General features: G+C 42.1%; 1 protein-coding gene across 1 annotated transcript; it reads left to right on the top strand.

Moving 5' to 3' along the window:
• Positions 1-424: 424 nt before the first annotated feature.
• Positions 425-15,466, top strand: LOC306933747 (UDP-glucuronosyltransferase 2B15-like; the record flags this gene model as incomplete). The annotated part of the gene is given in 13 exon segments (XM_079516054.1): positions 425-1,142; positions 2,795-2,943; positions 7,190-7,321; positions 7,443-7,530; positions 8,752-8,879; positions 8,881-8,972; positions 9,419-9,696; positions 11,378-12,043; positions 13,121-13,269; positions 13,878-14,009; positions 14,495-14,582; positions 14,724-14,943; positions 15,187-15,466. Coding segments are annotated over 13 exon segments (3,120 nt in total).
• Positions 15,467-15,647: the final 181 nt, after the last annotated feature.

The raw sequence follows: 15,647 nt of genomic DNA, 5'->3' as shown, positions 1-15,647 counted from the left end.
ACAGTAGTAGTGAAAACGCCACTATGCTGGCTGCATCACACGACTACGCATTACGCAAGGACCTTTGTGCATGCATAAAGACAGTGTGCCAAAGTGCATTTGGCCCATAACACATCAGTGATGATACAAGTCAATCTTTCAATACTACAACGCATTGTTGTAGTTACATTTTGAAGAGAATATTTACAGCATGTTAAGATCATTAAGTTACAGTAGATACATATCTTAGTGAATTATATATATATAATGTACGAACTGTATATGCATTGTGGACTTTAAAGCCCTTACCTTAATAGCACCAAAACGTGCCTGATTAAATATGTCAGAGTTCACATGTCTCAAGTTAATGATTTCTCATGCATGAACATAGTTTGCAAAGGTAGGGCCCCCAACTGATTTACTCACAAAGTCACAAACGATCAGCATGCGGTGTGGTCAGTTGTCTGTGTGGGTGCTGCTGGCGGCATGCATCGCAGGGGATGCAAGCGGTGGCAACATTTTGGTATGGTACACCGAGGGAAGCCACTGGATCAACCTCAAGACTGTATTGGAGTCTCTGGTGGACAGGGGACACCACGTCACTGTGCTGGTTCCCAGCACCTCCCTGTACATGACGGCCAGCGAGAACTCACGCTTCCACTATGAGCCTTTCAACGTCTCGCTCTCCATGGAGGGCTTGGAAGAGGTCTTCAAAGACTTCCTTAACTTCTTCATGTATGAGATGGACGACCTGAATTACCTCCAGATCCTCAGTCGATTTACAAATATGATGAAGACAGACATGAAGTATGCTCTGTATTACTTGGATGGTCTGCTGAAAACAGACGGCGTCATAGAGAAGCTGAAGGGCGCCAAGTATGACCTTCTGCTGGCTGACCCCATCTACCCTGGCAGCGAACTTGTGGCTGAAATGTTGGATGTTCCCCTGGTCTTCACACTGCACTATTCCATGGCCCACACCTGGGAGAGGCTGTGTGGTCAACTCCCTGCGCCGCCGTCCTACGTCCCTGCGCCCATGGTCAAACTGACCGACCAGATGAGCTTCTCAGAGAGGCTGTTGAACTTTCTCTTCTATGCCTCTCAGGACCTGCTAGCGCACTATGTTTGGCAAGACCTTAATGCTTATTACACTGAGATCAGAGGTGAGGGGTAGCCAATTGGTCATTTCAACACGCACTTAATATGCTTTCAAGGCTAGGCACGAGAGCCATGAAAGGAAGGGACATGCACAATGAATGAAATTAATGAATGAAACCTTTATTGCCTCTAGGAGAAATTACTTTGCACAAAGATTATAGAACAACAACAAAAACATCAGCAACCATACAGTACATGAGAGAGCAAAGACTTAAAATGCAAGTGCCAAATTCAGACCATGTGATGATAGCTTGTTAAGAGTGAGTGATGTGATGACTGACTCTTCTAGTCTGTATCATCAGTGGCGGGCACAGATACACTAGGTGGTGCTAGAGCACCTGCCCTTTGCCCTCTTTTGAAAAAGCAAACAAAAAAATGTGTACACTGTACAGTATGTGGGTCATGGTGACATTGATAAATTATTGGGAAAAAAAAGGTTCTAATATATTATTTATGCCCTAAAATCTATAAATCTCACACTATTAAGGCAACCGGCCGGGGCCGGTTCCACGCACTGCATGCACAAGAAAATTAAAAAAACAATGTTTAAAACCTATACATTATTTAACACCAGTTAAGTGGTTATTGTAATCTCCATTGTCTGCTTATGCGTTAATCACGTCAAGACTGATGTCCCTATTTTGGGCATGTTGCTGGCAAACATTTTCAAAAATCTTTTGAAAATAGAATATGTATTAGCAGAGCCACATCATGATCAACCATGATCTATCGTATCATTTTCCAATGACTGTATATCATACAGTAGCAAAGGTGTATACAGCAAAGACGTTGCCTCTCAGTAAGGAAATCGTATATCTAATGGTAGCTCTGGTCCATAGCCTTCTACTGCTTCTACGATTCTACCCTGCAGTATAAGGCTATGGGACTTTCAGTTTTAAATCTCAAATCGAAATCAGACCAGCCTCTCCTCTTTAGTGGAAATCTCACGAACCTTTGACTTACTCACCAATACAAAGGCGGGTTGTGTCAATAGAAAGCCTACTTTCCTTAGTGGACGCACTCTGAGCCCCCCACCACACGTATAAACTGTACTTTTTGGCCAAAAGGGGATTTTGTTTCCACCGGAAAAAAAATACTTTTAGTTACTCCGCTGCGCCCTCTACCGATATTGCCCAGAGAATGCCTCATAGAGAATATTTTTCCTCCGGTGAAAAAAAATCCCTTTCTGGCCAAAAAGTACAGTTTATACGTGTGGTGGGGGGCTCAGAGTGCTTCCACTAAGGAAAGTAGGCTTTCTAATGACACAACCCGCCTTTGTTTTGGTGAGTAGCAAAAACGTTCTTTTTATTTACGCTAAAGAAGAGAGGCTGGTCTGCATTCATGCGAGCGGCGGAAGTTGAGAGTAACATAGCTCTAAATGAAACGCATTAGAGCTATGGACCAGAGCTAATCTAATGGGTGTGTGTGTATGATGAACATAGTAACAGACACAACCGAATACATTGTTTTGTTCATAGTGGCTTAAAATCATATAACCAAAATTAACAATATAATGTAATTAGCTAAAGATCCTAAAGTGAGAGAAAACAGTTACATCTGCAGAACTCATGATGACATAATACCATCCTGTTGGCACCTGTTGACCTACTGTATACAAATGACTGTTATTTACTGTATTTGTTTGGCACCTTGACAGGCAAGGATACTATGTTTTGTGACTTGATGGGCAGAGCAGACATCTGGCTGATGCGCACCTACTGGGACTTTGATTTCCCTCGTCCCTTCCTCCCAAACTTCAAGTTTGTTGGTGGCATCCACTGCAGACCAGCAAAACCTTTACCAGAGGTTAGTACAATCAAGCAGTGGTGGAAAAAGTACTCAATTGTTTTACTTAAGTAAAAGTACTAATACTGCAGTGTATAACTACTTCATCATAGGGCCTCACTCAGACCTTTGCAGCATGCTTGTTGTATGAATGCTGTGAGTGTCATGGCCGCCCCAATGCATTTCCAATGGAAGTCACATGGTTTGAGGACTACATTTTGGACTACAGACCATGTGACTTCCATTGGAAATGCATTGGGGCAAGCTGTGTCACACCCTTTGTATACAGCAAGCATACAGCAATCTGTTGTAAAGGTCTGAGTGAGGCCTAAGGCTGAGCTCACACGGTTAATGCAGTGATTTTTGTTGTGAGTGTCATGCATTTCCAATGGAGGTCACATGGTCTGTTGTATGGCTTTCAGCGGTGTTTCGACTGCGCCCCTCCCCCTCATACAACACAATGTTGTGTCAAACCATGTGACCTCCATTGGAAATGCATTGGGCGGCCATGACACAACACAACATGCATCCAACGAGCACAGAACATTGCATTAACCGTGTGAGTGCACCGGCTGAGCTCACACCTTTCATGCAATTCTCTGTGCTCGTTGGGTGTTGTGTCATGGCCGCCCAGCGGCCCAATGCATTTCCAATGGAGGTCACATGGTTTGACCCAACATTGTGTTGTGTGAGGGGGAGGGGCGGACGACTGCGCCCCTCCCCCTCACACAACACAATGTTGGGTCAAACCATGTGACCTCCATTGGAAATGCATTGGGCCGCTGGGCGGCCATGACACAACACCCAACGAGCACAGAGAATTGCATGAAAGGTGTGAGCTCAGCCTTAGCCTTAGGCTGAGCTCACACCTTTCATGCAATTCTCTGTGCTCGTTGGGTGTTGTGTCATGGCCGCCCAGCGGCCCAATGCATTTCCAATGGAGGTCACATGGTTTGACCCAACATTGTGTTGTGTGAGGGGGAGGGGCGGACGACTGCGCCCCTCCCCCTCACACAACACAATGTTGGGTCAAACCATGTGACCTCCATTGGAAATGCATTGGGCGGCCATGACACAACACAACATGCATCCAACGAGCATCCAACGAGCACAGAATTGCATGAAAGGTGTGAGCTCAGCCTTAGGGTGCACTCACACGGTTCATGCAATTCTCTGTGCTCGTTGGGTGTTGTGTCATGGCCGCCCAGTGGCCCAATGCATTTCCAATGGAGGTCACATGGTTTGACCCAACATTGTGTTGTGTGAGGGGGAGGGGCGCAGCGAATGCACCCCTCCCCCTCACACAACACAATGTTGGGTCAAACCATGTGACCTCCATTGGAAATGCATTGGGCCGCTGGGCGGCCATGACACAACACCCAACGAGCACAGAGAATTGCATGAAAGGTGTGAGCTCAGCCCAAAGTGCGGAATTCAAAATGTACTTGAGTAAAAGTACAAAAGTATTGGCATTAAAATGTAGTACCACAAGTAGAAAGTAATCACTATGCAGAATGTCCCATTTGAAGTTGTCAAAAATGTAAACATCTTTTGAAAATAGCAGATCTACAAGCTCACAATGCGTCGCATCGTGATGCATTGTGAGCTTGTGAGCTTTTCAAATGACTGAAATTTATATAGGGCTGAAGTGGTTAGTGTATGTTTTGTAATAATAATCAAAATCTACAAAGTAACTAGAAACTAAAGTTTTCAAATACATGTAGTGAAGTAAAAGTACAATATTTGCCTCTGAAATGTAGTGAAGTAGAAGTAAAAGTACTGGAAATTGTAAATACTCAAGTAAAGTACAAATTGCTTAAAATTGTACTTAAGTACAGTACTTAAGTAAAAGTACTTAGTTACTTTACACCACTGCAATCAAGGCTCTTGTATGTGAAAGGTGAAACCTAGCAGAGCACCTCCCACCAGGGACCCTGAAGTGGACCCTTATGGGTCTGTAACTCTAGAAAAATAAAAAATTGAAACGGCAAAATTCTGTTTAATAATTTAAAATCTAGAGTGTACAAATGGAACCAAATTTGGTTTTGTGGGCACCTTAATAAAAAGCAACATAGAATATGTTAAAGCCGCAGTATGACCATCATCATCAGATACTGACCTGACGAAGATCCTGTGAGATCAAAACGTTAGGGTTAGGGAGTGCCATGATTTTTTCCACCCTAAAACATGTTCATCAGGTATTATTATTATATAAGGACGACGATCTTTTTCAAAAAAAGTGTATAGTATTTGTTAAAATGTCGTTTTTATGTGGGCACCCCCACCAGTTCATTAAGTATGCCTGGTTTGCCTGGTGGGTGGTCATCATAAGGCCAAATTACGTTATGACGACGTCCTCCGGTGACTCCGGTGATGTTCAGGAGGACTAGGCCAGATCACAGCCCATATGGGGATGATCTTTCCAGGACGTCTTCACCAGTTGAAATTATATAGCTTATTTTGAGCCAGATCTGACTAGTTATGATATGACATAAGTGGCTCTGGCCTCGATCGGACCTGATTCATCCAGGGACGTCCATCTTCAGTGGGCAGAATGTATGTTGGTTGAAATCAGGTGACATTCTGGGCCAGATCTGACTAGTCAGGTCCAGACCGTGCTTGGTGGGAAGTTAACTGAAAAGTTATGGAATGTAGGATGTGATATACACATAAATGTGGCAGACCATGCAGACTGTTACATTTTTGAGCGGCGCTAGTCCCTCCTATATTCAGCTATAGTGTAGATTTTTGTCCTAACACAAACATTACATGCCAATGAATAGAGAATTTACGTCATATGTAGACGAGCAAATCGGTATTTTTGTTAAATTCCCAATGACAATGAATGGAGAATTTACATCATATGTGTCTGAGCAAATCGACATGTTACGTCATGATGATGTACGATGATAAGAGCACCCCTCACTTCACACAGGTGTGCGTTTTCTTTTTAAACCTGGGTTTTTGGTATAATGAAGTAGCCCCAGGAAAGAGACTTGTGTGCACGTGATATTTGCACAGTTCTCTGACTCTCCACATTAAAACTTTGGACGTTCCTTGACCATTGAGAGAGAGAGAGAGAGAGAGAGAGAGGGGGGGGGGGGGTTAGTGGGTCCAATAAATGAAAAAACAATGTTTAAAATCTATACATTATTTAACACCAGTTAAGTGGTTATTGTCATCTCTATTGTCTGCTTATATGCGTTAATCACGTCAAGATTGATCGGGTGTGATGTTTTTTTTTTAAAACCTGGGTTTTTGGTATAATGAAGTAGCCTGATATCCATGCAATTGAGAGAGAAATTAGAGAGATTATGTAGTATGTAGCTTGAGATTAGTCTCAAGCTGTACTGTACATCATGTACAGTATACAAGTAAGACGCGCGAACGCGGGAAGCGAACACAGCTCGTAAATTGCAAAAACAACAATTAGAATAAATTACATAATTTTTTAAGGTTTTTTTTAAGTTCTCTTTTTTTTGTGTTTTTAAGATTTTTTTTTAAGTTAAGTTTTTTTTAAGTTTTTCCTTTTAAAGTTTTTCCCTTTTAAGTTTTTTTTTTAAGTTAAGTTTTTTTTTAAGTAATTTTTTTTTAAGTTTTTCCTTTTTAAAGTTTTTCCTTTTAAAGTTTTTTTTTAAGTTAAGTTTTTTTTAAGTTAAGTTTTTTTTAAGTTAAGTTGTGTGTGTGCGTGTGCGTGTGCGTGTGCGTGTGCGTGTGCGTGTGCGTGCGTGCGTGCGTGCGTGCGTGCGCGTGTGTGTGTTTTTGTGTGTGATACAGCTGCGCCCTCTGGTGGTGGGCGGGTGGTGTTACAGCGTGACACACCCAGACACACAGACAGACATGATCTGCTGGGTCTCATAGTAAATGCTCACTGCGTTCGCAACTACCTGGTAAAAGTTGCAGATTGATCTGCAGTTGGATAGTGCCAATAGTTGCCGGTAGTTGTTATGTCAGTCTCTTTGGCTGGTTCTGCTGGTCTAGCCAAAGAGAACTGATGGCACTAACAAGGTCATGGGTTCGATCCCATGTACCGCCAACTCAGCATATGAGTAAGACTTGCCACACCCAAGCCGTGGAGTAAGGACTAGCTGATGGTAGGTGTGGCGCTCCACCTCAGCATCCATCTCCCATGGGTCTAGTGTACTGTAACGGGGACAGACTCCCGCATGTTACCGGCTGATACCAACAATAAGCCACTCTTATATATAAGAAGAATGTGTGTTGCTTCATGTTGGTATGTGACTACTGTAGGATATGTACTCTTTAGGATATGGAGGAGTTTGTGCAGAGTTCTGGAGATGCTGGCATCGTGGTGTTCACCCTGGGGTCCTTTGTCCAAAACACAACCACAGAGAGGGCCAACACCATCGCATCAGCCCTCGCTCAGATCCCACAGAAGGTGAGATATAAGCCAGTTCACAGACAGTACAATCTGCGCCTGACAGCCTGAAGTGTACTGTATATAGGGATATGGCTCAGGATGCATTCAGTGTAGTGTAACATTTTGCCATTTTTACCAGGTTCTTTGGAGATACGCTGGAGAGAACCCAGAGACTCTGGGTGACAACACCAGAATATACAAATGGATCCCTCAGAATGATCTACTGGGTAAATAAGAACTTGACTGAAGTACTGTCAGGTCCAAACCAATGTTGACTGAAACAATACCAATACATTTAACTGAGTAACCATGAAATACTGAAAGAAATAACTATCTCAAGCAAATATATAGTATATAGTATACCGGAGACCTTGCCATCTTACCGACTCGCCGCGGTTTAGTGCATTTTAGTTTTAAGTCTTCACTTTAATTTAAATTGCATTGAATTGAGAGAGAGATAGTTGTTTAGAGTTTACACTAGATGAAGTAGGAATGCTAAAGTTTAAACACCAATGTACAGAAAGAATGTAATTCATTAGTAAACAATATCCTGCTGAATTGGTAGGCCAACTATCATTGGTATTCACACATACTCAACTTTTTATCATTATCTAGCTGATAGTCTAGTAGCCAGCCCATAGAGCCCCATTGTGAACCCGGACATGTTGAGTACACCAAGGTTTTATGTTAGAAATGTTTAGTATGGGTCCCCAGCATGTAGAAACTGCAGGATGCTAACTTGCATATGTTGAGCAATTTTCATAATTGGCATAATATGTGACCATACCATTAACAACCTATAGAAGGCAAAATATTCAAAATGTCATCATGCTTTATGTAGGGGGTTTTCATGATGCTGAATCCATTCCAAGCATTAGTTTTGCAAAAAAACACTCATTGGGCTAAAAACGGCCAATTCCGTCATCACAAATTGATGTGGGCATGGCCGTTTTAAGCCCAATGCGTGTTTTTTTTTGCAAAACTAATGCTTGGAATGGATTCAGCATTATGAAAACCCCCTAGTTTGACACATCACATGCTAGATAAAGCATGATGAAATTTTGAATATTTTGCCTTCTATAGGTTGTTAATGGTATGGTCACATATTATGCCAATTATGAAAATTGCTCAACATATGCAAGTTAGCATCCAGCAGTTTCTACATGCTGGGGACCCATACTAAACATTTCTAACATAAAACATTGGTGTACTCAACATCTCCGGGTTCACTTTTTGGCTACGACCATTTAATTGCACAAAATAATTTGATCACTTTGGAAATTAACTATAACATCTGTGGGTTTGACATACTACACTGATGAAGACAGCATGTTAGCATAACGATGAAGACATTGATGAAGAATTTTCGCTGCAGCGAGTTGGTAAACTGGTGAGTTCTCCGGATACCCCCTATAGATACTGAGATCTGCTTTGGTCTTTTCCTCAAGGACATACCAAGACCAGAGCCTTTATCACCCATGGTGGCGCGAATGGTGTCTATGAAGCCATTTATCATGGTGTCCCTATGGTGGGAATCCCACTGTTTATGGACCAGCCAGACAACATGGTTCACATGAAGGAAAAAGGGTGCTGCACTCAACGTGGACTTCAACTCCATGAGCTCCAAAGATCTTGAGGATAAAATAAAGGCAGTCGTCAGTGAGCCATCGTAAGTTCTTATTGAAGTCATTTTTGGTCAATGATAGAATGGTGTATTATATAAAATAATAGATGTTGAAAATAGCGTTTTGCTATTGTCAATGTAAAGTACTAGAATTCTCAAGTCTAACACCATGCACTCCGTGTTGTTGTTTCTCTGTGCCACGTGTGTGTCGCAGTGCAATATGACACACACAACACACACACAGATAAGCTGTGGTGTTGTTGCTTGGCATTGTCCGGTGCGATAAGGAAAAGGGCTGTTTTAGTTTCACTTGCAACACGGAACTGACTGCTGCTTGTAGTCCACAAAAATGTGCGCTCTGCCACAGAGGAATGTGAGCGTCGAATTCCCTCAATTGTATATAGGGCCTATAGATGCATTATATATATATACATAACAGTGAAATGTCATGTTGGTACAGAAAGATTCCTATTGTGCCTCATGTGTTTCAGTTACAAGGAGAACGCCATGCGGCTTTCCAGGATCCACCACGACCGGCCTATCAGCCCTAAAGACGAGGCGATATTCTGGATTGAGTTCACCATGAGGAACAAAGGAGCTAAACACCTGAGGGTGCAGGCTCATGAGCTCACCTGGTACCAATACCACAGCCTGGATGTCATAGGCTTCCTCTTGGCCGTCACTCTGATCATAGCTCTGCTCTTCTTCAAGACCTGTAGCTTCTGCTTCTCCAAGTGCTGTGGTCTAAGGAGAAAGAGCAAAACAGAATAACTGATAGTGATACAATTAAGCTCTTCCACTCAACTTGAACTGCTTCAAAGGGATAGTGGATTAGATCATTTCCTTCAACGGTCAACTCTGTTTCTGTCGATGCACTTGTAACATGACATGCTATCCCTTTCATTTAAATTGTGAACTGACCAGAAACTATGTGCTTACAATATATACATCAAGACAACTTCTCAAATATCAACATACACAGGCCTTTATTTTGCCTGGATGCTGGGAAATCTATCACCATACCCAGCCATCATGAATGCCACACACTATTTATCCATAAAGTATAAATGATGGATAAGGGGTTTTTGATTGATTGATTGAAGAATTTATTAACAGTTTGCAGAATTACAGTACATTTCAAGCACAAACTCAATACAAAGGCTGTTAACTGTGAGTGGACGACCCAATTAAGCATTACACTTGTTTCCAATAGGGTCCACCATGTTCAAATCATCAAAACATTTAGAGACGTACAAATAGACACTTCTATAGACAGAACAGGAATTCATCATAAAGGAGGTAAAAAGGGAAAAGAAACATATACAGTGAGGGGAAAAAGGGGTGGGCGGTGGGGTGGGGTCAGGACAACGAGGCCTTTTCGTGGATGGGTCAGAATGAAATTTGGACTTAAACTGTTTTTCGTCTGTGGTACTGTGTGCATGAGAACACCATAACAACTGCAGTAGCCTGGCTGTTGTATCATGATAACATACAGTACCCATCATGCAATGTGAGCTTGTAGATGGTCTGTTTTCATACAACATACACTGTTGTGCAACGAAGTATTAAATAAGACTTAAGTCATTAAGCGATAGACAGACACACACAATATATATATATATATATATATATATATATATATATATATATATCGGGAAGAAATGGCAATTTGTGTCAATAGAATTGCAGCTGGCACGTCACCTCATTTATTTCATACAGTAGTGAAAACGCCACTATGCTGGCTGCATCACACGACTACGCATTACGCAAGGACCTTTGTGCATGCATAAAGACAGTGTGCCAAAGTGCATTTGGCCCATAACACATCAGTGATGATACAAGTCAATCTTTCACTACTACAACGCATTGTTGTAGTTACATTTTGAAGAGAATATTTACAGCATGTTAAGATCTTTCATATCTACTTTAAGTTACAGTAGATACATATCTTAGTGAATTATATATATATAATGTACGAACTGTATACGTGCATTGTGGACTTTAAAGCCCTTACCTTAATAGCACCAAAACGTGCCTGATTAAATAAAGTTTTAAAATAAAGCTTCTAATATGTTTTGAAGGGAATGTTTACGTAATTGCCGACATTTTCTTGCAAAATTGATGAGAAAATGTAGATACGAACAGAATATACTGCATCTCCATCATGTCCATCTGCATTTGTCACCAATACAAAACATAAAAATAAAATGTTAACATTTTCCATAATAGTGGTTCCTCTATACATCAAGTTAGTGTGCGGTGTGCCATAAGCCTACCGGTACTGTGGACTTCAAAGCCCTCACAAACACCACCAAAATGTGTTTGCGTTATCTACTGCAACAAAGTTCACATAGTCAAGTTAATGATTTCTCGTGCAAGAGCACAAACGATGAGCATGCGGTGTGGTCGATGCGTGTCTGTGTGGGTGCTGCTGGCGGCATGCATCGCAGGGGATGCAAGCGGTGGCAACATTTTGGTATGGTACACCGAGGGAAGCCACTGGATCAACCTCAAGACTGTATTGGAGTCTCTGGTGGACAGGGGACACCACGTCACTGTGCTGGTTCCCAACGTCTCCATGTACATGACGGCCAGCGAGAATTCACGCTTCCACTATGAGCCTTTCAACGTCTCGCTCTCCATGGAGGACTTGGAAGAGGTCTTCACAGACTTCCTTAACTTCTTCACATACGAGATGGACCACCTGAATTACCTCCAGATCCTCATTCGATATACAAATTTGATGAAGACAGACATGAAGTTTTTTTTGGTTTATTTGGATGGTCTGCTGAAATCAGACGCCGTCATGACAAAGCTGAAGGACGCCAAGTATGACCTTGTGCTGGCTGACCCCATCTACCCTGGCAGTGAACTTGTGGCTGAAATGTTGGATGTTCCCCTGGTCTACACGCTGCGCTTTTCCATAGCGCACACCTGGGAGAGGCTGTGTGGTCAACTCCCTGCGCCGCCGTCCTACGTCCCTGGGGCCATGGTCAAACTGACCGACCAGATGAGCTTCTCAGAGAGGCTGGTGAACTTTCTCTTCTATGCCTCTCAGGACCTGCTAGCGCACTATCTTTGGCAAGATCCTAATAGTTATTACACTGAGATCAGAGGTGAGGTGTGAGGCTAATTGTACAGTTGAGTTGGATTGGTAATTTTCAACACATGCAGTTATTAATATGCCTTCAGGGCTAGGCACGTGAGCCTAGAAATGAATGAATTAAACATTTACTGCCTCTAGGGGAAATTGCTTTGTACAAAGAAACATACGCATGTAAAACATCATAAAAAGCGGAATTTGGAGAAATCGTTAAGGACAACAAATGCATGTTCAGGAAAGTGCCAGAGCTTGTTTAGAATGTGAATGATGCCTTCCTTGACCATAAAATGTACATATATATATATAGAGGGCGCAATTGATCTGCTATGATCTTGTGACCTTAATACAGACAGTTTAACACTATCCAGTTTCATATAATATGATATATCCTTTAATCAGGTAAACTCTCTTTTCCAAAAGTGACCAGGCCAAGAGAGAACAGTCAAGAAACAATACAAATACATAAATAGGTGCAAAAGTTGACAATTTAAAAGCAATCACTTTGTCAAACAGTACCAATTTCTCAATCTTTGTAGTGGAGTGGGATGTACCGTAAGAGTAACTTCAACCCCGGTGTCCCTAGTATTTTGGGCATGTTATGTTGTAGGCAAACATAAAAAAATAGATCTATAGCAGAGCCACATCATTGGCAAATCTTATCATTGTACAATGATCTAGCATTATGTACCATTATGTAACAGTCATTGGTAAAATACAGTAACTGTAACTGTGAACCGAAAGGGTGTTGCCTATCAGTACAGGCCTATTCATACTCCAGCAAATTACATGGCATCACACCGCAGTGGTAAGCGACTCGCCGCTCGCCCAAACCACCGTTTCGGTGGTCACCTTATCACCTAAAAGTATGAATAGAATAGGCCTTAAGCAAATTGTATATGTAATCTTGTGTGTATGATAAACATAACAGCTTAAATTGTTTAGTGGCTTAGTGGCTTATAGTGGCTTATTGGCTTATAGTGGCTTAAAATCATTGACTAACAATTGAATTAACAATACATCCTCTCTAAAGTGAGTGAAAAGTGAAAACATCTGCAAAACCCTTCCATTTATTTGTTTGGCACCTTGACAGGCAAGGATACTATGTTTTGTGACATGATGGGCAGAGCAGACATCTGGCTGATGCGCACCTATTGGGACTTTGATTTCCCTCGTCCCGTCCTCCCAAACTTCAAGTTTGTTGGTGGCATCCACTGCAGACCAGCAAAACCTTTACCAGAGGTTAGTACAATCAAGGCTCTTGTAGGTCAAAGGTGAACCCTAGCACACGGTGCTGACCGTTTCTCAACATCTGGTACGGGACCAACCAGGGGTCCTAAGAGGTCCACACCTCTCAGCATGTACAATCTTTTTCTTTTTTTGGGACCCCAATTTAAATTGTCACATTCTTAGTATTAATTTAGCAGAGTGTACCCCCTAGTGGTCCCTGAAGCCAACGCTGAGAACAGGCAATCTAGCATATGGCTGGACATTGTGGACAATGTGTGAAATTGTGGGCAGTTTAGAGGTTTTTAGGCATCGATCGCACCCCTTTCTACATCCCGAAAGGGTTGATGCACCCCCAAACCCCACCACACCATTTACAGTTGGGGAAATGGGGAGTGACACGCAGCGAAGGCTGTCGGGACCGGGACTCGAACCCGCAACATGCTGTCAAGAAACACTGAGCCTATAGGCACTTTGGTACAATGGAAATTGTTTTTAAATGTGCTTTATAAATAAAGGTGATTTGATTTGATTTGATTTAGGTGCCCGGACCTGGGCCTGTACGTCATCTAAGAAGAATGTGTGTTGCTTCATGTTGTTATGTGACTACTGTACTTCTTTAGGATATGGAGGAGTTTGTGCAGAGTTCTGGAGATGCTGGCATCGTGGTGTTCACCATGGGGTCCTTTGTTAATGACATGACCACAGAGAGGGCCAACACCATCGCATCAGCCCTCGCTCAGATCCCACAGAAGGTGAGACGTAACTTTAAGGCTATCTTGTTGTTAGCAGTGGTGGAAAGTAACTAAGTGCTTTTACTTAAGTACAATTTTGAGGTAATTGTACTTTTCTTGGGTATGTCAAAGTGTCAGTACTTTTACTTCTACTCCACTACATTTCAGATTGTACTTTTACTCCACTACAATTATTTGAAAACCTTAGTTACTAGTTACTTTGTAGATTTTGATTATTATTACAAAACTTACATTAACCACTTTGTGAGATTGTAGATCTGCCATTTTTAAAAGATTTTTATACATTTGAAAACTTTAAACATTCTGCACACTTAATACTTTCTACTTTTGGTACTTTAAGTACATTTCGATGCCAATACATTTGTACTTTTACTTGTAACAAAGTATTTCTATATTGCAGTATTTATACTTTACTTTTTCCACCACTGGTTGTTAACTAGTGCCCGAAAGCCTCAAGTAGCGTAACGTTCAGCCATGTTTACCAGGTTCTTTGGAAACACAGTGGAGAGAAACCAGAGACGCTGGGTAACAACACCAGAATATACGATTGGATCCCTCAGAATGATCTACTGGGTACGTAAGAACTTGACTTCTAAGTACTGTCAGGTCCAAATCAGTGTTCCCTCAAACAATACCAATACTCTATGCATTTAACTGAGTACCCATACAATACTGAAATAACATACTGAGATCTGCTTTGATCTTTTCCTCAAGGACACACCAAGACCAGAGCTTTTATCACCCATGGTGGCACAAATGGCATCTACGAAGCCATTTATCATGGTGTCCCTATGGTGGGAATCCCAATGTTCCTGGACCAGCCAGACAACATGGTTCATATGAAGGCAAAGGGTGCTGCACTCGTCGTGGACTTCAACTCCATGAACGCCAAAGATCTTGTGGATGGAATAAATGCAGTCGTCAGTGAGCCACTGTAAGTTTGTTTTGCAGTCATTTTAGGTCAATGACAGCGTAAAATGATGCGTTGTTTTGTGTTCGATTTAGGCATGCACCAGAATAATAATCAATAGTTGCAGTCCTAGGTAGTTGCAAAGAAATAAAGGGGATAATTTCATCATGAGATGATGAAATGTCTGATTGGTACTACATAAAGATCCCTTTTGTGCCTTGTTTTGATCTATATTTGCACGCCTGAAACCAACCATTATGTTTTTAGCTACAAGGAGAACGCCATGCGGCTTTCCAGGATCCACCACGACCGGCCTATCAGCCCTAAAGACGAGGCGATATTCTGGATTGAGTTCACCATGAGGAACAAAGGAGCTAAACACCTGAGGGTGCAGGCTCATGAGCTCACCTGGTACCAATACCACAGCCTGGATGTCATAGGCTTCCTCTTGGCCGTCACTCTGATCATAGCTCTGCTCTTCTTCAAGACCTGTAGCTTCTGCTTCTCCAAGTGCTGTGGTCTAAGGAGAAAGAGCAAAACAGAATAACTGATAAAAGTTCTTCCACTCAACTTGGGAGCTTTTATTTCAAGCCCGTTATATCACCTTACAAAGCCTGCATTTGCCCTGGGTGCAGGGAGTTATACTTCATATCAACATATCCAGTATTTTCCCTGGTCGGGTGCGAGATGTTACATTACAAAGCCCGTATTTGCCCTGGGTGTGGGGA

The sequence above is a fragment of the Electrona antarctica genome (genome assembly GCF_951216825.1).
Source record: "Electrona antarctica genome assembly, chromosome: 12".
Taxonomy (NCBI): Eukaryota; Metazoa; Chordata; class Actinopteri; order Myctophiformes; family Myctophidae; genus Electrona; species Electrona antarctica.
Note: the sequence above shows the minus strand (reverse complement) of the source record. Positions and strands in the feature narration are given on the sequence as shown.